At 40.4% G+C, this 26,976-nt stretch overlaps 7 protein-coding genes across 17 annotated transcripts; 4 read left to right on the top strand and 3 right to left on the bottom strand.

The window, feature by feature from the left end:
* On the top strand, nt 1-2,586 carry LOC105269201 (WD repeat-containing protein 3; the record flags this gene model as incomplete). The annotated part of the gene is given in 2 exon segments (XM_011309269.1): nt 1-2,295; nt 2,355-2,586. Coding segments are annotated over 2 exon segments (2,460 nt in total), but the record flags the coding sequence as incomplete, so codon positions are not given.
* Nucleotides 2,587-2,729: 143 nt separating this feature from the next.
* On the top strand, nt 2,730-4,645 carry LOC105269194 (STAM-binding protein-like A). 2 transcript variants are annotated; one of them, XM_011309249.1, is made up of 5 exons: nt 2,730-2,881; nt 2,987-3,138; nt 3,200-3,298; nt 3,510-4,451; nt 4,554-4,645. In XM_011309249.1, exons 2-4 carry the CDS (start codon nt 2,996-2,998, stop codon nt 4,414-4,416), a joined length of 1,149 nt encoding a protein of 382 aa, XP_011307551.1. In that variant the 5' UTR covers nt 2,730-2,881; nt 2,987-2,995; the 3' UTR covers nt 4,417-4,451; nt 4,554-4,645. The 2 variants fall into 2 exon arrangements, with proteins under 2 accessions (XP_011307551.1, XP_011307550.1); XM_011309248.1 differs by lacking the exon at nt 4,554-4,645 and having other exon boundaries at nt 3,510-4,517.
* Nucleotides 4,615-6,449, bottom strand: LOC105269195 (carnitine/acylcarnitine carrier protein colt, mitochondrial). The gene is made up of 5 exons (XM_011309250.1): nt 5,978-6,449; nt 5,776-5,890; nt 5,300-5,614; nt 5,062-5,235; nt 4,615-4,983 (listed from the first exon to the last, which is right to left on the bottom strand). Exons 1-5 carry the CDS (start codon nt 6,077-6,079, stop codon nt 4,799-4,801), a joined length of 891 nt encoding a protein of 296 aa, XP_011307552.1. The 5' UTR covers nt 6,080-6,449; the 3' UTR covers nt 4,615-4,798.
* Nucleotides 6,450-6,823: 374 nt separating this feature from the next.
* Nucleotides 6,824-14,610, top strand: Pi4KIIIalpha (phosphatidylinositol 4-kinase III alpha). Of its 3 annotated transcripts, none has more exons than XM_011309253.1 (6): nt 6,824-7,076; nt 7,289-8,504; nt 8,725-8,787; nt 9,158-13,527; nt 13,613-14,019; nt 14,100-14,610. In XM_011309253.1, the coding sequence occupies exons 1-6, from the start codon at nt 6,987-6,989 to the stop codon at nt 14,323-14,325; spliced, it is 6,372 nt and encodes a 2,123-aa protein (XP_011307555.1). In that variant the 5' UTR covers nt 6,824-6,986; the 3' UTR covers nt 14,326-14,610. The 3 variants fall into 3 exon arrangements, with proteins under 3 accessions (XP_011307555.1, XP_011307553.1, XP_011307556.1); XM_011309251.1 differs by having other exon boundaries at nt 8,722-8,787; XM_011309254.1 differs by lacking the exon at nt 8,725-8,787.
* A 73-nt stretch (nt 14,611-14,683) lies between these two features.
* Nucleotides 14,684-15,595, bottom strand: LOC105269197 (NADH dehydrogenase [ubiquinone] 1 alpha subcomplex subunit 7). Of its 2 annotated transcripts, XM_011309255.1 has the most exons (4): nt 15,502-15,595; nt 15,349-15,424; nt 15,092-15,273; nt 14,684-14,879 (listed from the first exon to the last, which is right to left on the bottom strand). In XM_011309255.1, the coding sequence occupies exons 2-4, from the start codon at nt 15,415-15,417 to the stop codon at nt 14,774-14,776; spliced, it is 357 nt and encodes a 118-aa protein (XP_011307557.1). In that variant the 5' UTR covers nt 15,418-15,424; nt 15,502-15,595; the 3' UTR covers nt 14,684-14,773. The 2 variants fall into 2 exon arrangements, with proteins under 2 accessions (XP_011307557.1, XP_011307558.1); XM_011309256.1 differs by having other exon boundaries at nt 15,349-15,529.
* LOC105269198 (uncharacterized) lies at nt 15,567-19,095 on the top strand. Of its 7 annotated transcripts, XM_011309261.1 has the most exons (8): nt 15,882-16,330; nt 16,402-16,598; nt 16,825-16,889; nt 17,239-17,428; nt 17,494-17,714; nt 17,831-18,025; nt 18,196-18,438; nt 18,541-19,095. In XM_011309261.1, the coding sequence occupies exons 3-8, from the start codon at nt 16,872-16,874 to the stop codon at nt 18,685-18,687; spliced, it is 1,014 nt and encodes a 337-aa protein (XP_011307563.1). In that variant the 5' UTR covers nt 15,882-16,330; nt 16,402-16,598; nt 16,825-16,871; the 3' UTR covers nt 18,688-19,095. The 7 variants fall into 7 exon arrangements, with proteins under 7 accessions (XP_011307559.1, XP_011307561.1, XP_011307560.1 ...); XM_011309257.1 differs by lacking the exons at nt 15,882-16,330; nt 16,402-16,598 and adding an exon at nt 15,567-15,649; XM_011309259.1 differs by lacking the exons at nt 15,882-16,330; nt 16,402-16,598 and adding an exon at nt 15,567-15,649 and having other exon boundaries at nt 16,825-16,880; nt 17,251-17,428; nt 18,541-19,094.
* e (nonribosomal peptide synthetase ebony) lies at nt 18,700-25,600 on the bottom strand. The gene is made up of 11 exons (XM_011309266.1): nt 25,078-25,600; nt 23,546-23,678; nt 23,206-23,478; nt 22,328-22,773; nt 22,028-22,238; nt 21,794-21,961; nt 20,558-20,754; nt 20,302-20,497; nt 19,873-20,227; nt 19,358-19,811; nt 18,700-19,299 (listed from the first exon to the last, which is right to left on the bottom strand). The coding sequence occupies exons 2-11, from the start codon at nt 23,676-23,678 to the stop codon at nt 19,150-19,152; spliced, it is 2,583 nt and encodes an 860-aa protein (XP_011307568.1). The 5' UTR covers nt 25,078-25,600; the 3' UTR covers nt 18,700-19,149.
* Nucleotides 25,601-26,976: the final 1,376 nt, after the last annotated feature.

Genomic DNA, 26,976 nt, shown 5'->3' with positions numbered 1-26,976 from the left:
CTGCGCTCGGGTGAGACCATCAGCATCTTCGTAGGTCACAAATCCGAAATAACAACACTCTCCTACGACTCGTTGGGTCATCGTTTGGCCTCCGGATCGAAGGACACGGATGTCATCGTCTGGGACGTCGTGGCTGAGACAGGAATCTGTCGCCTGGTGGGTCACAAGGGGGTCATCACTAAAGTCTCATTCATGCTCGAGTACAATGTCCTCATAACCTCCAGTAAAGACACTTTCCTCAAGTTCTGGGATCTCGACACCGAGCACAACTTCAGAACAGTGGTGGGGCACAGATCTGAGGTCTGGGGATTTACGCTCGTCAAGGACGACAAGTACCTCGTCACGGGGTGCAACGACCACGAGCTCAGGGTCTACAAGATCTATTTGTCAGACTCCACGGATCTCCCCGAGAATCTAGAATCTCTGACCCTAAATCCAGACGACGAGACCAATGACCTTAACTACCCCATCAGGTGTGACAAGGTTGGGAGTATCCTAAGAACAGGAAAGGGAAGAGTTGTGTCACTCTCGTCTGACTCCACAGGTCGTGTTATTACCTGTCACGGAGTAGAGAACACGATAGAATTATTTCACTTGATTCCTGAAGAGGAGGCGGTGACGAGGACATCGAAACGCCTGAAGAAGGCGAAGAAAAAGGGAAAAGAGGAAACTGAGGGGGCGACCCTCAGCGACGAAGTGCGACGTCTTCCAGCGATCAAAGTCACCGCCAAAGCTAAAACTGTGGACGTGGTGATGGGAAAGGGCGGTGAGCTCAGGGTCTGCGCAGGATTGAGTAATAACACCCTAGAGCTTTATTCCTTGAGCATTACCGACAAGGAAAAAGACGTGAATTTACTCAGGACTGTTTCCTCCCAGGGGCACAGGACTGACGTCAGGGCTGTCTGCTTCAGCTCCGACAATCTGGCATTTGCCACTGTCTCCGGGGATTCAATTAAATTGTGGAATAGACCGTCACTGGCTTGTCTGAGGACTGTCGAGTGTGGATATGCATTATCCGTAACTTTTGTCCCTGGGGACAGACACTTGGTTGTCGGTATGAAGAATGGAAAAATACTGATTGTTGATATTGGGGCTGGAGATGTCCTTGAGGAGATTCAGGCGCACTCTGGAGAGGTCTGGAGTGTTGTTGTATACCCGGATATGAAAGGTGTGGCCAGTGGAAGTGGTGATCAGACGGTCAAGTTCTGGAGCTTTGAGCTTATTGAGGATTCTGATAGTGAGAGGAAGTGCAAAGTGCTGTCATTATTGCATAAGAGGACACTCAAGCTGGAGGAGGGAGTCCTTTGTGTCAGGATCAGTCCTAATGGGAGATTTGTGGCTGTTGCTTTGTTGGATTCTACCGTGAAAATTTTCTTCCTGGATACATTCAAATTCATCGTTTCTCTTTATGGACACAAGCTGCCAGTACTGTGCATGGACATATCAAGTGACTCCACGTTAATAGCAACTGGATCTGCTGATAGAAATATTAAAATATGGGGAATGGATTTCGGTGATTGTCACAAATCGTTATTCGCACATGATGACTCCGTCACTGGATTGAGTTTCGTTCCAAAGACACATTATTTCTTCACATCGGGAAAGGATGGTAGAGTCAAAGAGTGGGATGCTGATAATTTCCAGAAAATCGTGACGCTTCAGGGACACGCTGGAGAAGCTTGGAACTGTGGAGTTTCCCCCAATGGAATGTTCGTGGCGTCCTGTGGATCTGACAAAGTCGTCAGACTTTACGAGAGATCATCAGAGCCCCTTGTTCTCGAGGATGAGGCCGAGGAAGAACGAGAAAAACAGGAGAACGAACTTGCCACTGGGGATACAACAGCAGTTCAGGGACAGAAGCAACAAATTCTCCCTTCAAGGAAAACTGTGAATAGTGAGAAAGCCGCTGAATTAATTCTGGAATGTATCGATGTCTCGAAAGCCTACAACGAGGAATGCGAGAGAGTTCTGCCACCCAATGCGCCTCCAGCACTTCCGTTACTCATGCAAGCTCTGAACTGCAAGACAACTGAGGAATATTTATTGGAGACATTGAAGAGGGTTCGTGCTGGAGATATGGAGGAGACTCTACTACTCCTGCCCTTCTCCACGGCTTGCGAAATACTCCAGATGCTTCCCAAATTGCTGAGGAGTGAATACCAAGCTGAAATGCTCAGTAGATTGGCTGTCAGTCTTATTCAGGCACATCATGGACCTATTACTGCTAATTCTGATCTTCTGCCTGTCCTGGAGGAGGTCAGGGACCTGGCGATGAAGAGAATTGGAGATTTAAGGGTATTTATATTAATTTATGATTTTGTTTTAGAGATATTTTTTTATTTATTCTATTGTAGGACACAATTGGCTTCAATCTTCATGGAATGGCATTCATCCAAAGGGAGCTCGAAGATAGAGAGGGAATTCAACTTTTCCGCGATGCAACAAAATCGAAAAAACATAAGAATAAAGTTAGAAAAAATAAGGAACGAGCACTCAAACGCGCGATTATGGCGTTGTAATTTCATTAGTAGAGAATGTAGATTTATTTACTTATTCTTGTACAGATTATGCAATAAAAATATTTTTTAACGCATGAAGTTCAAAGGAAATTGTAAAAACAAAAATGAAGTCATTCCTTGAGTCTTATCACATATTTTGAATTTTCCCTCTATTTCTTTCCTATTGCGACTTCAGCGCGTGAGTAGAAATTCGAGGTAAATTCTACAAGTTCTAGTTGGCAGGTAGTTTCAGGCTCTCCCTTTTTATTATGACTCATGAAGGGAGAAAATCATAATTGTACAGGAATTATTTTTTATGACAATTGAATTTATGCCTCACGAAAAGTCAGACATTCCACTCGAAAAGGAGTCATTTGGATTAGGTAAATAGTGAACCAATATTATACACGTCATTCTATTTTTCGTGTCATCGTGTCAACCACAACGTGATAATTGATAATAATGACTGACCAGTGTATTTTTGTCAGTGAGTAAATATGAGCAGAGAAAGAGACAAGTCTGCAAATACAAAACATATTTCAAAAGAAGATGTATCTATCACCGATCCAGCTAGTCGTTTAAAATACATCACAGAGTTGTACTCAGCTGTTGAGATTAATCCCAATTACGCTGCAATAAGGTAAACCACTAGGTAATTATTTTACTGTGACTTTAACTTATTTATCATTATGTTTTTTAAGATATTATCGAACTGGCATTGACATGACTAAAATGGCAGCGGTTTACTTGAAGGAGGGAAGTCTGGAGTCTGCATATGCATTATATATGAAATTTTTAACGTGAGTCGATTATTCTGACGTACCCCCAGTGCGTATGAAAAAATGAAAAAAATTGAATAAAATAGCCTAGACTCTCTGAAAACACTAATAAATGCCATGTGCCGGTAAAATGGTAATAGACTATCATTTTTCTGCTTGAATTTTAAACAGATGATTTTTTCATACGTCTCCAGCATTGAACGCATGATTTTAAAATTAACAGTATCAATAGTATATTTTTAGAAAAAATTATGAATCACCCGCAGTACAATACGGTGCCGGCAGCGGAGAAAGCGAAGAATACGGCGATGCTGAAGAAAATAATTCCTGTAGCGGAGGAATTGAAGAAAAAATTACTAGAGCAGTATAAACAGGACGCCGCAATTGCAATCGAGAAATTGAAACAGCAAAAGCATGAAGAGGAGGAGAGACTTCGAGTGAGTGAGTTGGAGGAGAAAACCCCGAGATTGAGATCAGCCGATTTTAGTGGTGACTTTGATCGTTTGGATCGTTTGGATCGAGTGGCCCCTAGCACAGCTGATGACACGAATCTTCCAGTGTTTGATCGATCCTTGAAACCCTCGACCTATCCCTCACCTAAATCTGGTTTGAGGCAGATGTCAATGCCCTCGAGGATGATGACTGAATTTCTGAAACTGTCTCGTGGAAATACAGCCAATAATAAAGAGACGTGTGGCATTTTGGCTGGGAGTTTGGTGAGGAATCAGCTGTTTGTCACTCATTTACTCATTCCACAACAGATGGGATCCTCAGACTCATGTGTTACTCACAATGAGGAGGATATATTTGATTATCAGGACCAGCACAGTCTCATTACTCTGGGGTGGATTCACACTCATCCAACTCAAACTGCTTTCCTCTCCAGCGTTGATCTTCACACACACTGTGCCTATCAGCTCATGATGGCTGAAGCTATTGCTGTCGTTTGTGCACCCAAATATGAGGAAACTGGATTCTTCATGTTAACTCCTGACCACGGACTGAATTTCATAGCTCGTTGTAGAGCTACTGGTTTCCATCCACATCCCAATGAAAAATCTCTTTACACCCATGCAGATCACTGCAAACTCGATGCAACAGCTAATGTCACAGTCGTTGACCTCAGAAAAACCACTTGAGGGAGTAATGAGATTGATGGGATGATTTTAAAATGGTAAATCAAAAAATCACGTCGTGAATTATCGAATGGAGTAAATATAGATATTTGATGTAAAAAGAAAAGAAAATTTCTGCAACGAATTTTATCTGCCCACAGATTTTGAGATTTACCACGCCAATCACCAAATGTGTAACGTATTCATTGCTTCGTGAGTCAATTAATATTTATTAGAAAACTTTATTCGCTGAAAATGGCTCTTATATTTTCCAATCATTGTGCTTCATTGAAGACATGAGTGAAACTCTATATAAAATTTGTAATGCTCTTAACGAATCAGAAAAAATTCTATAATAAATCGAAAATAAATTCGCTGTATCACCCAATCATTAATGATTTATGCATTATAAATTGGGAGCCGCCCAGTTGAGACCCTTTAGGGCAATTTCAAAGCCGAGGAAACACGCAGCATTGGCTGGGAAAGCCCGAAGCATCACTGGTACGACTCCCTTGTAAAGGGCAAGAGGTCCTTCCTCACGCATCAGCTGTTTGAAGACATCACCAATTCCCTTGTAAGTTCCCTCTGGGGCTAGAGTATCACCGAATTATAAGAAATAAAATTAATGATAAATGACAAATTGATTAATCGTGAATTTACGGAATTTACCCGTCTGTAATCGGCTTTTTAGGACATCAGCCGGCATTCCAATGATCCAATTGGCAATTCCTGCACAGCCTCCGGCAAATATTGTCGACCAAAGGCTGAGTTTCTGGCCCTCTTCCGCCATCAGCCTCTGGAGTCCCTCATACGTCAGAAAATACATTCCACTAGCAGGAACGTCTGAATAGACAATCGAACAATGAGTCGGATAAATGAATATATAATATATTCATTCGCAATTTACCTCGAAGAAGAGTGGCACCAGTGCCTTTGTAAATACTCCTGATTCCACCCTCTTTATACAGCTGTTTGATACAATCCACTGGCCCATTGTATTTAGCTACAGCCTGTCCATGTTGAATTTGAAGAAGGCACTTGATTCGTTCACCAGGAGCCATTATGGTTGTCGTAAAAATTCCACTGAAGGCACCAGCATAGAATAACTGCATTGGCGTTAATTTTTCATCGTCAGACTTTTGTTGGAGCTTTTTTCCCACTCCATACCCAAAGAAACTCATGGCAAAAATTGGAGCGACTCCAGTGAGAGGAGCTCCCATTCCTGAGATAGATAATTGAATGATTAAAATGGAATTGAGGAGAAACTTTAGAATCAGTGGAAGTGGACAATCGTCACCAGTCGTTCCTCATTTTTCATTCATGGAAAAATCAACCGGTGACGATTTATCACATCATCACTGATATATCGAATGAACATTTTGCCTTTGTAGAGTCCCCGCAGGCCCTCTTTGGCAACAGTTTTCTTGGCACAGTCCCATGTTCCCTTGTAAAGAGGAGATTCACCAGGTCCTGGTTTTGGTGCCGTCTGGAGACGAACCTGAAAGTGAGACGTTCCAGGTCTATTGAATTTCTGAGTCTCACTCGTCCTGAATTTTTATTTCTGAGTTAAATTACATAATTTTACCTTTATTGTATCGAGTGGATGTCCGGTAACTACTGTAAAAATTCCACCGACTCCTCCACTAATGAAATACTTAACAGGACTAACGGATTGGTTTTCAGACATGATTTTTATTGCTGGCACTGATGGTATTGGAGAGAATGAGATGCAGTTAACTGTAATGGGAACCGGTTCAACCCAGTGGAGGTTGAACTTTGGAACTCATTGAAAATTGAACTCAACAACTAGACTACAACGTGTACGTAGAAAAAAACGAATCAATTCCACTTTCGGTTTCAGCTAATCAAGAGAATCACTTCATCATGATTGACTAATTAATTTTTTGTCATAAGTGCATCATTATTTCGAAAATGAATACAGGGACTGAGACTAATTGAATTATGGAAATACACAAACCAAAATGGAAACGTTTATCACATTACTTTCACGTCAAATCTTTGAAAAATCTACAAATTAAACTTTAGCAATTAATAAGCTCTACCCATGAAGACGCCATAACATAATTGTAATTTTCAATTGCACGTAATCGTCGGCCAAAAGTCAGCCATTCCCCGATGAAGAACGAATTATTCTCTTGGTTATGTCGCCAGAATGTCAATATTATGCGAATAATAATCTCAAGAAATTAATTATATAAATTAATTGGATTGAATTAATCAATTTTCTTCAAAGAATTATCTCAATTCGAACGTTTTCACTCATTTTCAAGCCCTCACTTTGACAATTATGTGCAAACAGCTGGTTTTTTATTTAAATTAAAATCCCTCCTCATTTCTTTATCGTCGGTGGATAAAAATTAAACGAATCCAGCGAACTCGAACGAAAATAAAACCCCCGAGTCAGCGCAGTACATAACTGCATGACTTGTGTGCTCTACACAAATCTTTGATCGTTAAAAAAATGATTTAGCAACTATTCAAGTGATATTATCTCATAGCTGTCGTCAGCCAGTGTTTCCAGAGACATTTGTAAAAACTGGTGACATATTCGAAAAATTAGCTGTCACCGAAAAATGGCTGCAGATGATAAAGTATTCTTTACAAAAACAGTACAACATTTGGCAAGATCTTTGGCAGGAATAAAACCCACACCATGGGAGAAGGTAAATTAACTAATCACCAGTAATGAAAAAAAAAACAATAAAAAAATTCAAGACTCACATCTACCCGTTAATACGTAGAAAACCGGCAGAATAAAAAAATAATTGCGTTCTTCATATCACATCATTGATCGAAATAATTTCAATTATCAAGATATACTGCCAGTGGTATTTTATCTCGGAATTTTTTCCTCTTCACGATTTTCTGAAAACAGGTGAATCGACTCTTCAAGTTATGTCCCCAAGAGTCAGGTCAAGGAGTTTTTCGTATTGATCAACGTGGCCAGGACGCAATAATAGCTCTAGGAATTTACTTCCTGGAATCAGACCTCCAACACAGGGAGAAAATCCTCCCCTATTTGCTACGTCTTCTACGAGGGCTGCCAAAAGTCGTCTGGCTGGACGAAATAAGAGTGACACCAGTGGAAAGAATTCCAGTGGCTGAACGATTCAGCTTCTGCCTAAATACTCTCCTGAGTGATGTAGCAGCACGAGGAGAAACAGCATGTGACGAGATAATAGCCACCCAGGTAGAAATCCTCTCGGTAATAACGAATCTAATCAGAAGTTGCAAAGAGCAAAATGGAGCTCGTGGACTCCAGGCGAAATTGTCCCTCTGCAAATGTGTGGTGCCAGTTTTGTTTGGTCTGGCACGTTCTATGGGACGATTTGCTACTGTTGATCCTCCCCTGCTCTGCAGGATATTTCCTCAGCCAGAGCCACCGATGAAGAACAACAACGAGGCATCACCCAACAAGAGACACAGGAGTTTCTCCAATTTTCGACCAATAATTCCTCGATCACTCAGTGGAAATCTCAATCCACACTCCTCTATCGATAGCACTCAGTCTGCATTGACAGCTGGAGAAGATTATGCTCCCACGAAGAGACCGTCATTGCATTCTTATTTATCGGTTCCCTACGATCCATGCACTTATTTTTTCACTCGATACGGCTCGTGCTTCAATCAATTCCCGCAGATGAGGTGCAATGAGAGCCCTGAGAAGAGGACTGGACTGCTCTTCAGTATTGTTCATCTCCAGAGCGTTCTAGCTCTTGCTAAAAAATTGTTGACCAAGGACACGTTGGCTTTCCTCGATGATGAGGCCCAGCAGATTTATTTCTCTGGACAAATACAGATATTCCCTTACCGATCGTTCAGTGAGACCATGAATCTAGTTATGGTCGCTCTGCTCAGGGAATTACTGCAGAATCAACGAGATCTTCCCGCTCCATTCACAAGGGATGTTCAGGAATTTGTTAAAGGATTATTTCTCTCTGGACAGACTGAGCTCCAATCACGACAGCACGATGCCAGTGAGCGAGAGGACGCCGACACCAATTTCAGGACAGTTAATCGGTTTAAAGTGAATGTCATGGCGAATTCTGCTTGTGTGGATCTCCTCGTCTGGGCGATTGGCGATGAAACAGGTGACTTTTTGAATTTTCACCTTCCATAACATTATTAAAATAATTTAGAAGAATTCACCAGGTTTTATCCCTGACATATAGAATAATAAGTTTTTTTGACAGTGAATTATTGAGATTTTGTTAATAATCGTCTTTTAGGGTTCAGGATGATTAAAAAAAAAAACAGGAAACGAATGGTATTTTGTTAAAAATGCATTTCGATGAAATTTGTTTGCAGCAGCACTTGGGGAATACGATTTGGCCGCACTACTCGCGGATCTCAGTTCCATGCTCATTGGCGAGGGTATCTCGAATTACCCCAGTGTTAGGAATTGCGCATGATTGTTTTACTCATTCCTGTACGAATTTTATAACTGCTCGCCTCGTAACAATCGCTTTATCATCATAAGACAATTATTTTGAATAGAGGAAACATCAGCAGAAGTAGATGACTTTCTAACACTGAAAGACTAATACCTAATTATCGCTTCGTGATGAGTGTTTATAATCCAATTAATATTGATTGAATTCGATCAGGGGTCCCCTCCCCTGGTAAATATTGAATGAATAAAGGGAACTGATGTCCTCGCTATTAAACAGCTTCTAGATCTACTCATTCAGGCGAATGTCGAATCCCGAGCTAGTCTCTATCCAAAAATTCCTTCGCCCCACAGGTGCTGACAGTCTCTGCAGTCGACTAACAGAGAAAATAAACTCGAATCACGGTCCTAAGCTGGTGCTGGCGCACATGCCACTGCTGATGGTGTGTCTGGAGGGTCTGGGAAAGCTCGCCCAGAAATTTCCGAACATCGCGATAACATCTAAATACAATCTTCGGGACTTTCTGATGAATCCCTCTCCGATTCTCGTTAAACTCCATCGACAATTCAGTGACAAAGTTGTGAAAGATCCTCAATTTCACACGACAGTGATCCAAGGAAAAGATGCTGATAATCACCGATCAGTCTCGCCCTCGCAGGCTGCATTCGAGAAACTTCGAGACGCAGCGATTGGAAATCTGTGCATTGCCCTGGAGGCAGCACAGCCAGTCTATCCAAACTGTGTGCCCGCTCTCGTCAGCAGTGCATCAACGAGAATGTGCAGTCTGGAGAAGAGTGACAACACTGAGAAATTATCGAATCAACTTGTAGGCGAGAATATCATGATAATGCTGGGTCACGTGGCAGTCGCCCTGAGAGACACTCCCAAAACTACGAGCAGTATTTTACAATTTTTCGAGCAGTGCTTCTGCAGAGATCCCAGCGCCCTGGACAGCCTGATAGTCGATCAATTGGGATGTATGATAATAGCTAAATGCGAGGCACGAGGTGAAATAATGCAGATGTTCTCAGTCTCCCTGGAGTCGAGTTGTGTTGCTTATGGGACGAACTCTGATAGGAAGCAATACAGACACGTCACTGGGGCAGTGACAAATGCTCTTGCTAATATCGCAGCGAATCTCCAGGGTGAAGCTGAGCTGGACAAACTCCTCCTGCGACTACTCCAGCTGTTCGTGTCGATGGGCCTCGAGGGGAAACGACAGAGTGAGAAAATTGTCAATAATGCGACTTCAACGACGTCAACCATGACGAAAGTTTCGAGTGTAGCTGGAAATCTTGGAGCCTTGATACCAGTCATCGCTATATTAGTCAGGAGACTTCCTCCTATCAGACACCCCAGCACCAGAGTTTTAAAATTATTTAAAGACTTCTGGCTTTATTGCGTGGTCTTCGGTTTTGTACCAGTGGAGCCCCAATCTGCTAGGCTCTGGCCAGGAGAATGGTACGAGGGAGTCAAAGAAATTGCCATTAAATCCCCATATCTGATAGCTCAGACCAACGCCAAATTGGAGATGCGGGAGCTACAGTACACGTCAGCTGTTCGTAACGAGAGTGTTTCTCTGAGTGAACTCCAGGAGCTGCGAAATCAAATCCTCAGAATGAGTATTAGATCATCGGACATTGGTGCGTACGTCGCCAAAATGCAGTTCGCACAGATTACTTATTTGTTATCTGTTTACTGGGTAGAGACATTGCGCGTTGCCAACAGCTCTGAACCCAGTCTCGAGCCAATAATGGAGTACCTGAGTGACTCTGACCTGCAGAAGGATAAAAGTGGAATGTGGCAGTGCATCTGTAGCGTTGGGGACTCTGTATTTGCAAAATTCAAGGACGTTATGCAGAGAAAACCAAAGGACGAGAAACGTGAACGAGAGCTTGAAAATCACACGCAGTTCCTTCTAGTCAATTTTAATCACGTGCACAAACAGATCAGACGAGTTGCTGACAAATACTTGAGTGCACTGGTCGATGCATTTCCCCATTTATTATGGAACTGCAGAGTCCTGTGGAGTATGTTGGATATTCTCCAGGTGTTGGCATTCTCTTTGCAGTTGGATCCTAACGAGGAGAGCCCATCATTGAGAATTCCAGGAACTCCTTATACAATTCACCTGATGGATTCCCTAGAGGCGCGAGAAATAATCGTCAAGGATTTCGCAGCCAGATGTAAAGGAATCGTCCAGGAGGCGATGAAATGGGCGCCCCACGCCACAAGATCTCACCTGCAGGAGTATATAAATCAAATTCCCTCCTCAGGGATGTGGCATCATGCAGGATTGGCTCTGGCCACAGATTCAGTATTAGAGTTCGTTGATTTGGCTGCCCCAACCACTGGCCCTACAAACACAAACTCCTTGGATAAGAGACCCAGAGGAACCAAAGGTGCCAGTTCCTGGCTGCTCTCTATGATGTCAAGGAGGTCGTGGTACGCTGGAGAGGTCACTGGAATGCTGGCGCTTGCCCACGCAGAGACGTCATCAGAAGAGCAATCCCTCGAGGATGGCAGAAGAATAGTAATTGATCGAGTAATTGGGGCTGTAGAACACGCATGTCACAGTCAAAACGACAAACTCCATCAGGCAGCCCTTTGGCGAGCCACAGCCCTCTTAATTTCCATTCCCGGGGTTCACAGGCGACTTCTCCACACAGTAGCTGGATCTCAGATCAAATTATTCACTCACAATGCGATGCTAACAGCTGTCGAGTGCTGGCAGTGGATTTTGACAGCTCGTCCTGACCTCAAACTCCGTTTTCTCCAGGAGATGCTCGGGGCATGGCAGCACACGGTGGACAAAAAAATGGGACTATTCTCGCCAGGATCGGAGGAAGTCAGTCCCCTGGCTGTTTACGAGGGTTGCGAGCTAGATCCCAATCCACCTTACGTTAAACCACACGAGATATGGGTGGCATTTATCGTGGAATTAATTGAAACAGCGAAGTACTGCTGTCAAGAGACCGTCGAGATGATTGCAATGCTGTTGCATCGATCATTACCAATGACCGTTGGAGCCAGTGGAGAGGAGCCTATCCTCAACAGACACGTGGCTGCTGTTGGGGCGCGTTTTAAATTATTATCCTGTGGCCTTCTTCTCTTGCAGGGTGACACTTTACCAAAATCACTGAGTAAAAATGTTCTTCGCGAGAGAGTGTATTGCAATTGTCTGGATTATTTCTGTCGTGAGAGGCAGACACCGACTCAGGAGCCTGACCAATTGAGAGAGGATATCGTGACGTTGATGAGATTCTGGCAGGTGATGCACAGTGATAAAAAGTACCTGATGATGACTGGTGAGGGTGATTTTGAGATGCTCATAGAGCATCAGACGAGTTTAGTAGCGAACGATTCTATATCGACGATTAATTCATTGGCTCCATCGAAGGATACCATGAAACAGCCAGCAAGTGTCTGGATTAATACTGTACCACTTTCAACAAGTAGTAATGCCCTTGGAAAGAGAAGCAATCGAAGTAAACGAATGATGCACGGTAATGTTTTCGTCAAGGACTACATAAAGAAGAGGAATTTAATTCTGGAGCTGTTGGCTGTAGAGATCGAACTCCTCTTGGTATGGCACAATCCTGGAGGCAGGCAGGAGCTTCAGGTCCCCGGAGAGGCCTCAATTGCTGAATGGAGAGCTAAATCAATGAATGAACGATGGCGGGATTACACTAGACTTGCCTGGGACATCAGTCCTGTTCTCGCAGTGTTTTTACCTGTTCGTTTGAGAAATTCGGATACGATCATCAGGGAAGTTTGTAGATTAGTCAGACTCAAGCCAATTCCAGTGATGCATGTGCCCGAGGCTCTCCAGTACCTCGTCACGACTGATTCGTTGTTGAATGATTCTCCTGAGCTGGTGTTCATGCTCACCTGGGCGAGAATATCACCGATTCAGGCGTTGGCTTATTTTTCTCGACAGTTTCCACATCATCCCATATCTGCACAGTACGCTGTAAGAGTTCTTGGGAGTTATCCCGCTGATGCTGTCTTGTTTTACATACCACAGTTGGTTCAGGCTGTTCGTCATGACTCCATGGGTTACGTTATTGAATTTATCAAGGCTATTGCTAAAAGATCACAGGTTGTGGCTCATCAGCTGATCTGGAATATGCACGTCAATATGTACAGAGACGAGGACAAGCAGATCAAGGATCCTGATTTATTTGACACTCTTGATGCATTGGTCAAGGCCATTCTCTCCTCACTCTCTGGACCTGCCAAGCAATTCTACGAGAGGGAGTTTGATTTCTTCGAGAAGATAACGAATATCTCTGGGGAGATAAGACCCTATCCTAAGGGCCCTGACAGGCGGGAAGCCTGTCTCAAGGCTTTGAGGAATATCACGGTGCAGCCTGGGTGTTATCTACCCTCCAATCCTGAGGCTATGGTCATTGATATCGATTACAAGAGTGGGAGACCTCTCCAGAGTGCTGCCAAGGCTCCTTTCCTCGCTCGATTCAAAGTCCAGAAGTATGGGATTAAGGAGTTGGAGAATATTGCGATGGCAGTCTCTGCCAATGGAAAAGTCGAGACCAAGTGCGCTGGACAGGAAGTCTGGCAGGCTGCTATCTTCAAAGTTGGGGATGACGTGAGACAGGATATGCTGGCACTACAAGTCATTGGGATTTTTAAGAATATTTTCCGGAAAGTCGGGCTGAATTTATTCCTGTTTCCTTACAGAGTTGTCGCCACTGCACCTGGGGTGAGTTTAATTGCACAGTTTCAGGAATAGTTTTGCCTAATTATTATTTTCACCTCCCAAACTGAGTAATTGATTATTCCAATAGTGTGGCGTAATTGAATGCGTACCAAACGCTGAATCCCGCGACCAATTGGGACGTCAAACAGACTTTGGAATGTACGAGTACTTCCTGGCGAAGTACGGGGATGAAACAAGCAAGGAATTCCAGACTGCCCGACGGAACTTCGTCAAGTCCATGGCTGCGTACAGTGTTATTACATATCTCTTGCAGATAAAAGATCGTCACAACGGCAATATTATGCTCGACGACGAGGGTCACATAATTCATATCGACTTTGGATTTATGTTCGAGAGTTCACCAGGCGGTAATCTAGGATTTGAACCTGACATCAAGCTCACCGACGAGATGGTACTGGTGATGGGTGGAAAAATGGAAGCTGCACCTTTCAAGTGGTTCATGGAATTGTGTGTGCAGGCATTTCTTGCTGTCAGGTGAGTGTTTCGATTTATTATGTATTAAATCAATTAAATTGACTGAAGAGAATGATCATTATTTGTTCAATTATTTTCAGGCCTTATCAGGAGGCCATTATTTCTCTAGTCTCGTTGATGCTCGATACTGGATTGCCCTGTTTTCGGGGTCAAACTATCAAATTATTGCGCAGTCGATTTGCACCGATGGCTAATGATCGAGATGCTGCTGCATTTATGCTGAATGTCATTCGCAACAGCTTCCTCAATTTCCGTACAAAAACATACGATATGATACAGTATTATCAAAATCAAATCCCTTATTGATTATCGAACTGGTCACGGCCTGTAAAACTGGTGCCAATGAATCATACACTATTATCTTCGGTTTGTAAATACTTGCATTGCTAGCAATTGGGAGAAATCTCTTATGAGCTGCAATGAGGGGAAGTAAGAACGGGGATGATGTATTGTAATTGTGAATTAATCATTGTAAACTATTGAGAAAAATTTAACTTATCAAATTTTCTGATTTTGGTCCATGTATTATGGCTACCTGCACTGTAACTCATTCCATTTTATTTACTCGCTATGATTGTATTCAATGAGAGATATATATATATATTTATTGAACTGTTGATGATCACGTTATAAAAATATAATAAAAGAAATTATGTACTTGTAATCCATTTGAAGTACCAGTAATAATTATTTATTTGCATTTTCTACAGGTAAAATTTACGGGCTAAATTTTTATTCTCAGTTCTTCCAGAATTTATCCTCCAATCTCGTCAGGGTAGACTGACGCCGGGGGTTCAGTTAATTTGGGAAGATAAGAGGCGTTTGGAGTAATTAGTTTTACCTCCGATGAAACAGCAGATCTGCAAAATGAATTATGAAGTATTGCGTGGAATTGCTCTGGATCCGAGAGAGACAGTGACATTTTTGTGGTAATCTTTTTTGGAGCTCTCGTTTCACTCTACAAATGAAGTCTTGACAGAACAATCGCTAACTCTTTTAGGTCAAGAGATATTCCTCGAGAACTCCAAAAAATATCTGAAATATTGACTTTCCTCCAAACTTTCGAACTTACCCAGCAGTAATTTGTTTTTTCCCTACTACAATTATTTCTGGATGCTGGACCAGACGTCTAGCATCTCTGTTGAAGTAATATATTTTAGTTGTCTTATGATATGGTCCACCTGGAAGGTCTGGTGAAGGTTGAGTACGTGCTGCAATATCATCTGCCCATCTTATATGATTTACGTGCTTTCTCTGTGAATAATTAAATGATCTCCATCTACTACTTACGTAATTATTTTGACAGTTATCATAGGTTAGAGCTCTTACCCCTCGCATAAAATCCCGAAAGTATTGGAGCAGAGGTCCGACATCGCGATGTGCAATTTTCCCACTCATTTTCTATCTGAAAATAACCCAAAATTCTAATCACTGCCTCATTCCTTCACGTGACAAGTAGTGGATATTGTTGTGAACGATTACTTGATTGAATTTTTCAGAACATTCCTGAATTACTCTTTATTTATGAACCAAGTGATTGACGAGAGAATAAACATCGGAAATCTTCGGTTTATTTCGAAAAACATCGGAGTGGGGAGAGTTCGAGGGAAATTCGAAGACCATTTTTTCGGTGATCTAATATATAATTTCATCTTACGCTCTTTAAACTTGATCATTTTTATTATTAATTCCGAAGTGAATATTCGCTGCGGAATTATTTCTCATTCTCAATTTTTAAAATTACTCTGAAGTAATGGAAATTGCAAATATTTTTCAATAGCCTATTAGCCTATTTATTTTTACAATAGCCTATTCGCCTATTTATTTTTTCAATAGCCTTTTATAGTTCTCAATTACTCAAATTCTATTGCCATTTGATCTCAACGATTGACCTGTTGTTCAATTAATCATCTGTTCGACGGAATAATAATCAAGGACAAGCTCAATCACATGGAAACTCACAACGAATAATTCCAAGGCAATAATTGAATATTATTTACTGCTAGATTCCTCTGCAATCGCGTTACCATGTTCGATACAATTGAATTAATTATTATTTTTCCACTCCGTCGGGAATTTCAGTCTGCCACGTACAGGAATATCCAAAGGTGTGAAAAATCAATAGATGAGGCTCGCGTTTCTGTGGAAATTCTATTAGTTTTTAAAAATTATTTTTATCCTCATTGAAAAAAAATACAATCAGGAAAAAAACAGTGAGGATTTTTTTTTTAGATAAAATCTCCAGAGAGTGAGGAACATTCAATTGAATTTTTAAGAAGGAAATTGGCAATCCTTTGGAGGCCTGGCTCTGGTATCAATGGGTTTTCCAACTTCAAGGTCGAATCACCTGGTCATATAATTAACTTGCGTTTCTATATTTAGATCTCTGCATGAATTACACTTTTGTTACTACCACTACGTGACCAAATAACGTTTAGACGTCGAACACCACATGCTGCACGTGGCATATTCGCTCGTCTAATCAGTTTTACGAATCTCAAGAAATTAATTTAAAATAAATTCTCAGAACATTTTTCGATTAGTCAGCAACGGGTCGGGAAAAGGAATTGAGCTGTACGGTGAGTTTTCCTGAAATATCAGCGAATCGAGTGGTGATTGCGTAAATTTCGTAATAACCTTTTTTCTAGGGCTTGATGAGCTCTACAGAAAAGGCTATGACGAATATTTCATTATCTCCTTTAGTTCCGGAGATATTCCAAAAATACTGCCCAAAGCAAATTACCTGTTATGATTTCATTACGCAAGTGTTTTCATGTTCATTAATTCATTGTTTTCTGTTTGAAGTTTGTAGTGGGGAACCACGTGGGCGGAGCAGATGTTCAATATCAAGGATGTCGGCAGTGAGAACAGTTGGTTGATATCGTTATAAAAATTTTGAGGCGAAATTCTTTTTTTAAGAAAAAACAGTAGCGAGATAAGTCCAAATTAATATTTTTAATTACCGGTACTTTGAAAATTGTAGATATACGGTTGAAACCGTAATATACTTTTTTATGGGTAATTAAATTTCCGAGAAAAACGGTCTTTTGACATTTTTTTTAAGACCGGTAGTTTTTGAGATTAATGGATATTTATGACGGCTGCCAATTAACAAATAACGCAACTCAAAATTTTACTTAAAAAATTACAACAAAAAATATTACAACTGGAAAATTCGATTTATCTCACGCTATCATTTTGCCACGGGAATAATTGCAGAAATTATTGCAGAAGGGGCTTAATTATGGATTACTCAACTCCAGCGCAAAGTGCATCTACCGACAGAGGTGGCCGATTCTTGCAGTAGCTTTAATAATTATTCTTATTGTTATTGTCACGAGGAGTACTCAGCACTCGTCACCGAGAGATACTTACCACGACGATGTGTCCCCTGAAATCTACAATTACGGTAATGCAAAAAAATTAACAGCAAAACTGTCAAAAAATTCTTATAAACAAATGTTTAATTTTTAGTTGTGCAGAAGTGGTTCAACCAGAGTGGAGCCGAGGATTGGTACAACCATGAAAATATCGATATGTTCGATCCCCGATTATTGCACATTCTTCTTGAGCACTGGATAATTAAAGAAATTAATAAAACCATAAATTTTCCTTATCTGGGTTTTCGAGAATCGAAGGAGGAAGATCCGTCGATGGGTCAGGCCAAAGCAATTAGAGATTACTTCAATAATAAAGTAATTAAAACATTCCAAAATAATTACAAACAAGTGCAACAAAAGGGGCGCAATTGGGAATTAAAAAAGCCGAGAGATTTGGAATTTTTTACGATTAAGTGACAATTTCTTTCTAGACGAATGGATTCTTCATAGAATGCGGAGCATACGATGGCGAAACTCGTAGCAACACTTGGGTTTTAGAGAAGCAACTTAATTGGACTGGGATTTTAATAGAGGCTGATCCAATAAATTTTACGAAGATGCTGAATAAAAATCGTAGAGCCTATCTTTCACCGACTTGTCTCAGCATTAAACCACATCCCACAAACGTGAGAACTAGATCCATTACCATATCATAATGAGAACGAGATCCATTAATTTATCTCCAAGTGTTAAACCATCTAATTCAATGGCATTCACTTGAGATTGTTCTCGTCCTCGTGTCGCTCTTTTCTCTTTTAAACGATACGTCACGTTCTCCAAACCTGATATTTTTCAGGTTTCATTCCTGATGGCGAGGAACATCGGGAGAATTCACGAGCCTCATGAACATCGTCTTCCAAATTTAACAAATACCCTGGATCGGGCTCACGAGGGTACACACGTGGGTGTTCAATGTTTTCCTCTTGCTTCCTATATTGCTGCACTAAAAATTAAGACTGTCGACTATTTCAGTCTTGACATCGAGGGACATGAGCTAGATGTCCTAAAAACTATTCCATTCGACAAAGTTGATATCACGGTAATAATTATTTCAATTTCCATGAAAATTCAGTTAAACTTCTATTGAAAATCCTTAGAAATTCGATTAAAATACAAATTCGTATGAAAACAATTTTTGCAGACTCTCTCAGTTGAATTTACCCACGTGGAAGGGGGTCAGCAACGACTGATGGAATTCATGCAGACAAAAGGATACTTCGTTTACAGTTTAGTGACAAATAAAGATAATCTAGCGAATGACGTGATTTTTGTAAAAAAATCTCAATGAATCTCTCAACTATTTAATATTTAATCTCGTTTATTCAACGAGAGAACTCCTGAGGTATTTAATGTGCTGCTGCTAAACTTCAATAGTGAAACAATTATTTATGTGCCTTGATATATATTTTGTGAAAATTGGATAATTTATCGTAATAAAATGAATGCAAAGTTATTCTCGGCGAATTGTCCTCGAAGTGAACGATTAATCCAAGAAATATTTCGCGGGGATTCTAATTATAAATCACCGAGTCAACGTCATTTATGAATAATAATTACTCTATATCTCGTAATGAATAAGTGGAACGTCAGAATAAATGAAATATGACTAAACTAGATTAATTCTCAACGTGGAGAATTACGTCATGATTTCTGGCGCCTGAAGAGGGGCCCAGGGACTGAAAAAAAAAATTGTGCAACGGGCTTGAACGAATATTTACAAAACTATTTACAGAGATATCGTTCTGCGAATTCAGGGGTGTGGACTAATTGTCTTCCAACAGCAGACAGCTCTCTGATCGTCTGGTGCCTGTCCAAACGGTTTCGTACCATCAGGTGCGACATACTGATTCACCTGGTAATCCAGGAGGACTTCGTATCCATAAACATCAACATCAAGTTGCTAGAAAATATTTATGGAATCAGATTACGGAGTCTAGATTAATTAAAAATTCAAATACCTGTGTGAGAGGACTAGTGTTGGTGGTGAAAATGCCAAGGTATCCTTTATCAGTTGCCAGCTCCAGGAGTTCCCTCTCCATCTCACTCATGATGATGACGTTGTCAGCTGGACTGAGGTCAGTATTTGTGGCCATCATGTAGCAGTGGAGGATTTTTCCCTTTCCAACTGGCAGTTTAGTTTCTCTGAGGGGTGCCTCCAGGTGCTCCAGAAATTCAAAGACAATCGCGAGTTTCGATGTGATGACGCAGTCAGGCTCGTCGTAGGCATCGAAGCTCAGGGCAACACCCAGCATCGTTTTTGCGTCGTCCAATGACTTCACCACGAAACTCAATCCCTTCTCCACGAGGGGATGCCAAAGGGCTGCCATCAGCTCGTGGTAATCACTTCTCAAAACGTCTGGCGCTAGCCATCTCTCGAGGTCGGCTTTCAAGTAGAAGCTCTCGGTTAAAATGCTGGAAAAAATTAATCAATCAATTGATCAATTTATTTCGATTAATTTATTGTGATTCTTACTGTGTGACGTCGGCTCTGTGCGAGTGATCCAACACTTCAATGATAAATTTAGATTTCTCCGGTTCATTCTTTACATTTTTCCCACCCGACTGACTCATCTTCTCCAGTATCTCCATCATATTTTTTGCTTTCAGGAAATCCGTGATTCCCACTTCAAATCCCTGCTCACGGAGTTTAGTGACGGTGTAAATGGAATTCAATGAATTTCCACCGAGTTCATAAAAATTGGCGTTTATATCAACAGCAAATCGTCCACTTGTTCCGATAACAGATGCAACGGTGGAAAAAAGAATCTGCGCCTTGGCCAGGAGATTCTCGGGGACTCCTGTGTAGTCGCAGTTGATTTTTCCAGCATCTACAACCCCTCATGGATCAATAAAAAGATTCGAAAAAAATCCATTGACAGAGTGAGTTGATAAAAAATTGTACCTCGATTACAACTCGATGTTTCGTACATAGCGAGCAATGCCTGTCTATCTGTCTTTCCATTGATAAGTAGCGGTATTTTTTCAATAACAATGACTTGAGGAATCATGTACGAAGGTAATGCACTCCGCAAGTGGTTTTCAATCTCCAAGCCTGAGTCAGAAGCTCCAGTCTTTACCGTTACGAATGCAAGTAGAGCCTGGAATAATTGAGAATTGATTAATCACGATGATGGATATGTTAATTCAATCGTCATTACCTGAGCTAATTCCCCAGGCTTGTAACACAGTACGACGGCCTTATCCACAGTGGGAATTCCTCCAACGGATTTTTCCACTTCCGCAAGATCAACCCGATGTCCTCGGATCTTGACTTGTGAATCAGTTCGTCCTTCGTAGATAAGAATTCCTTTCACGATTCTCGCGTAATCACCGGTTCGATATATTATCGAGTATTCTGTAAAAATATTGAAATTCTTATCGGGGAATTTTTTTTTTATACCGCAGTTATGTGGATTTGAGTTCAAGACCAGCTGCAGAAGGTCAATGATAGTAACTCCCTCCATTCAGAATTCGCAACGACTTTCCCATGATTCATTCCTGATTGTCAATCAGTCGTGGAATTTGATACCATTCATGACGTATCACTGGCAATTCCGCGACTGGCGACGCTGACGTTTCAATTATCCGGAAAATTCTATGAACGCATTGCTTCCATTATTCAATTATAAAATAACTTATTGATCAGCATTCCGAAGCGAACTCCTAGGTGTGATTGCACAACGAAACCTAGTAGTCCGAAAAAAAAATCCGAGGCCACTGCGATAATTCTTAAAATCCTGGAATTACGAAACGACGAAAAAATGCCATCGCGTTTTTCCTCGAAATCTCGGAATATAATGCAGACAATGGCATTTATCTCAGGAACTTTTTTCTAGAGAAAATTGCGAGCTATAAAATTGTTTATTACAAAAATTTCACTGTCTCCTTTGGATTTCGAGATTTCGATAGAAACAGATCGGAGAGCGAAGTCGAATTGTCTCCTTTTACGAGCGATTCTGCGATGTGACGTTATTACTTTATGCCATATTGCGGTACATTGTAAGGTAATTGCCAAGTGAGTGGCAAGTCTGCATTCTCCGTAATTTGCAAGGCAATTTGTTGGAATAATCCTGAACTCGATGGATTTAGTTGGATTTAATTTGCAAGGCCAATACTGCTGGAAGCATTGTCCTACGGTTTCCGGTGTACCAACGAACACCCATTTGAATTGAAATTAATTAACGAGATAATAATGGGTTGATTTTGTGTCCCAAGTCCTTGACTCATCATGAGCCTAACGAACCCGTCGGTTTATCTATTTATGTGCGAAATTTCCAGTCAGATAATTATCTTGATTGCCCCTTGCGATTCTCAGTGAAAATGGATTGGGCCAAGGGGAGAATTAAGACTCGTCATCTGAAATCGTCGTATGAAATTTTATTTAATCAATTTACCTGGATCAATGGCGTGGGGATTGCTGACGAATTTGTGGGGATCTCTACCCCGGATGTAGCCAGCAGCTAAATTTCTTCCAGCAACGACGACCTCACCGACGTCGCCGTGTGCCACCAGGCGAAGGTCTTCATTAACTAAATAAATAATGCAGTTGTCCAGGGGTCGTCCTGTAAAAAATCCTGGATTTATCATCCATCAGGATAAATTGGGGATAATTTCAATATAGTAAGTACCAATTGGAACTTTCTGGATATCTTTCAATTGGCTCGTTTCATTCAGCAGATGATAAGTGACATCACCCATGACCTCCGTGCTACCGTAGAAATTGGCAAGGGTATGATTGAACGCTGAGAATCTAGTGAAGAATTGATGGGCCAAAGACTGGGAGAGAGTCTCACCGGAGCAGATCCAAAGTCGTAGTGATTTCAGGGTTTCTGTGTCATTCTGTAATAATTATCGCTTAATTGATGTTTTTTCAATCACAAATGAGGTACATGAATTGATAAAATGATAAATGTTGCAATAGAAATTACACGAATGTCCAGGTACATGAGGATCGACTGGAGAAGTGACGGCACCAGTACAAGCCTCTGGATGTTGTGCTTCTCCAGAGTATCAATGAACCTCTCGGGATCCTTGGTGACCTGTTTCGGGACAACAACGATTGTTCTCCCTTGAAGAAGAGGTCCCCAGATCTCTGGTCCACTGTCAACGAAGGTAAGGGCAGTTTTGAAAATGCATATCTGCTCGTCGTCCCTGAAAGGCAATTCCCTCCACTGCCAGAGGAGGCGATTCACCAGAGTGGCATGTGGCAATCTGACTCCCTTCGGTACTCCAGTGCTACCAGACGTGTAGAGTACAATAGCCAGCTGCTCAGGATCTTCCTCGTGGTCCAGGGGTTCATCAGACTCGTCAGCTGACTCTTCCCACAATTCGTTGAACGTCAACGTGAGTGTTCCCTCGTAAATTGATTTGTTACCTGAAATGTCGTCAATTATCATTTGATTATCATTTTATTATCATTTGATTAATAATGAGAATCGACATTGAGATCGAATAAGGCATTTATTTATTTAAAATTCATAACACGATGTGCAACAATGTAACTGGTGTAACAGTTTACGACTGTTGCAACAGAAAATGCGGAGGAGTTGTATTTTTTTCCCCATCATTGAGAACTGTTAGGTGATGACCGGGTGGCAGGGTGGAGACGATCGCGACCTCGAGTCAATATTTAAATAACGTAGGAAACCATATCCTTTACATATTTAATGCTTCTTCAGGGTTACAATTAACTCGGCATCCTAGTCCAGCAGTCAAGGCTTTTCCGTATTACCTGGTGATATTTTTTCAAATATCCTGGCAATTATCGCATTAACAGTGACGTGGATAATTCAACTAAATAAACTACCTCCGTCAATGATGACCATGAGCGGTTCCGATTCTCCAAGAATATGTTTAACTCTGGATTCGGGATAGTCCACATCAAGTGGCAGATAAGCCATTCCAGATTTGAGAATTGAGAGGAGAATAATCGGCAGGTTGTGGCTGGGGATCATGGATACAGCCACGATGGAATCTGCCTTGGCAGAAGGCTTGCATAATTTTCTCAGATTTCTTGCCAATCTGTTCGCAGATGACTCCAGCTCGTCGTAGGAAAAAGAGTAATTTCCACCGTTTTCATCTGCATGGGTAATAGGTTTTTAATATTCATGGGATACAGATTTTATTTAAATTTTGTGGATGATTACCTTCGTGGATTATTGCTGCCTGGCCTCCACAATTCTTAACTGTTTTCTCGAAAATTCTGTGGATTATATTGTCTTTGTCCTTCCAATTTATATTGTCACCTTTTAGAATCGAGTGCTGCTGCAGTGAACCCATCTGTCAGAGGAGATAATCATTCTTGTCAGCAAAAAATTATTTTATTAAAATATTTTAAATGTCGAGTGAGGCCCTCATTTAGAGTTTTATTCTTGTGGGTTTTCTTTCGTTTCGATTCTCTTCACCTTGTTTTGGTGAAATCAAATACTCGAAACGGGGCTCTCACTTTGCCGACCTAGATCACTCTCTGAAAAGACAGCCTTCGACCGCGTCATTCCTGGCCTTCAAAAACTCATTAATTACCATGAAGGAAAATACAATAACCCATTCCTACAATACCTTGGATTTAACGCAACGAAAATTAGGTAAACCAGTTGATGAAATGTTAAAAATGTAGGATTTAATCAAGTGATTTTTTTCTTGACAGCGAGATTTTATAACTATCCCAGTGTCTTAAAAATATACTGATAGTCTTTCATGTTCCATCGATCAAGTATTGAGCTGATAAAATCGATACGATCTGTGTCCGTTAATTATATATCAGCACTGAAGAGAGAAATTACTTTCAAAATAATATTTCTGTGATAATTAGAATTTTCAGTTTTTTAAAAGCATCGATTAATAATAAAATATTGATTTTACGAGAAAATCTGAAAAGATATTTCTTTTCGGAAAATTGATCAGCTACAAAAATGTCACCAAACGTTTTCACCTGTGGCCCGTAGTTTCTGAGATAGAACGATAATTACAAAAATGCGTAATTCTCTTTAATGATCTTAGATCAGCAATTGGCTACTGACACCGCATTTCATTAAAAATAAATTGACTTGTCATTAGCCTCGGGAAAGGATGCCGAAGTGATTTGTAGAAATTGTGATTGGAAGCAAGAGTTGTTTCATCAGAGATTGCGCTCGGCATGATTTTATTCATTACAATGTATAAATGCTCATGATTCTCACGGTAACACTTCACCGATGGTTCAATGCACCGAGTACTTTATCACATTAATACAAATGGTGGTACTCATTGCACAGGAAAGGTTGACCCGAATTTTATAATGATGGTACACTGAGTATTGCAAAACCAGAAAGGCAGGTGTAAGAGTAATTGACCTCATGATTTTCTGTGAGCACGTGCGACCCGCGGATTGAAGCGCGATCAACTCTCCCTCATTATTTTACTTCATTACGAATAATTATGTTCATAATCATTTGTACCCATTACCCCATTGTCTTACAAGAGAAAAGAATTCGGCAACAACTGACATTCTCATCAAAATTTTTTGTTAGATTACACTAATTACCAAAAACATTAAATTTGATATGAATTTATCGGGGAAACCGGTTATCACAAGAATGCAGAGGGTCAGACTAATTTCGTGAAACATTCCATTGGCTAATGAACACTGGGTGATAGACTTTGTATTTTCGATAAAAACCTCAATAAATATTCGACTGACCGCTGAATCTGACGCCTGAAATCCACTCAAATCACGACTTCACACTGAGAATCTCCGGATTATTTTCAATTCTCTAGTACAATTTCTGGATAAATTCCTGGAGAAATTCCTGAGGTGATTCCCGGGCCAATTCCTGGATTAATCACTGGATTAATCACTGGATTAATCACTGGCAATCACTCGTACTTGTTTCAAGTCGACACACGATATGTGGGGCAAATGGAGAGACAGTGATTATTTGTTTCGATATTTATTATCACTGGATAGATTTTTCGTTTATTGTTGGAATATTGTGCAGGTGATCAACGAACTGTTTCCCGTTAGTGAGTGTCTCCTTTCGACTGTATACCACGAGCTTTTATATGGCACTGGCTTCAAGAGACCCCAGATTATTCACTGCCCTTCTATTCACGCTATCCAGCTTAATAGTCGAGTGCATTGTCTTCATACAACTTTTTTCAATTGATCACTTTTTACTGGGATGAAAAAAAAATCAAACAAAAAGCACCCACTCACCCCCAAAAAAATCGATCAATTCAAAAAATCCATTCAAATCCAATAATTACTATAATCACAATTACAATAATTAATTTAACAAATGTGCAGTAATTATTAATTTTCTACATTAATTATATTACTTATTACATAATGAAAGAATATCAATAACAATTACAAAAATCGATATAAGTTAATATTTCATTTTATTTTTTATATATGAACAATTCATTTTTTTTAGTAATGGTAATTATAAGATTGATGATAATTGCTGTGATTGTTATAGGAATAATGGGAATCAATAGAAATTGTCATGAGTAATGATTTTTAGAAATTTATGCAGTGGATGGGAAATGTTAAATTTTTTTTGTGCTGCAAGAAAGATTTTATGGAGAACTCTAGAACAATTGACTTGATTTTGTCATTGAGTGTGTAATGATGACAATCATTCAATTGAATCTATCGGCCGAATGGTTCTCTGTGCGGTATTTCATCATTCAATGATCTCCATTCGATTTCAATGGAACTGAAGTTCTGAAAAGAAAATCGTAAGTTCATTATTTCTATTAAATTTCATCGATGACACTGAATTAATTTATTAATTAAATGAGGAAAATGAAAATAGTAGAAAATTATTTCTTGTGATGATATTTCCTGCTCTGTGGATAAGTGGAGAGGGCGATCAGATCCTGTTAAATCTAACACACGATAAATTGAGATTACTCATCTGCATAGTAATAAAATACATATAACAGTTAGCAAGGAGATTACAGGAATTATTAGACCGTGAATTTCTATCGCGATGATGTTGCAAATCGCGAATGGTAATGATGACATGTTATCTGATCCGTACAATTTCTACCGATTATCCAATCTCAATTGATGGCATTTTCATAATTCACTTCCGTAAATATTCGAGTATCAACTGAGTGTTGACGATTTTCTGATTGTCATTGAATGAAATAATCGGAAAGACCCAAAAAATACGAACACCTGACAGCAAAACTCCAAAACAATTCACGCCGATTCCATTCTCCGCTTTTTAGATAAATATCTCCGTACCTAAGAGAGCTAGCGAAATTATTATGGTAATATATTTTGCAGGGCTCAATTACCTCCACAAAAAAAGTGGTAACGAGTATTTTCGTATCTGTCTAAACAACTGCGATACTGACGGTTGATTGATTACCGATTTTTACTGATTATATGAAAATTGAGTGCAACCGTTTCACCGCTTTCCTGTTTAATTCGTGGGACGATGATTAATCGTCCTGCATATTATTTTACTCCATTTACCTGGGATATTCACTTTATTTGTTCTATTCATTGAAAATAGTGACAGGGGAAATTCCAAGTGCGTAGATTCTGACAACCGGTTCCCGTTACACTTGAGACACGTTGACG

This window comes from Fopius arisanus, unplaced genomic scaffold, assembly GCF_000806365.1.
Source record: "Fopius arisanus strain USDA-PBARC FA_bdor unplaced genomic scaffold, ASM80636v1 scaffold00065, whole genome shotgun sequence".
NCBI lineage: Eukaryota > Metazoa > Arthropoda > Insecta > Hymenoptera > Braconidae > Fopius > Fopius arisanus.
The sequence above is the reverse complement of the archived record's forward strand: the minus strand, read 5'-3'. Positions and strand labels throughout refer to the sequence as shown.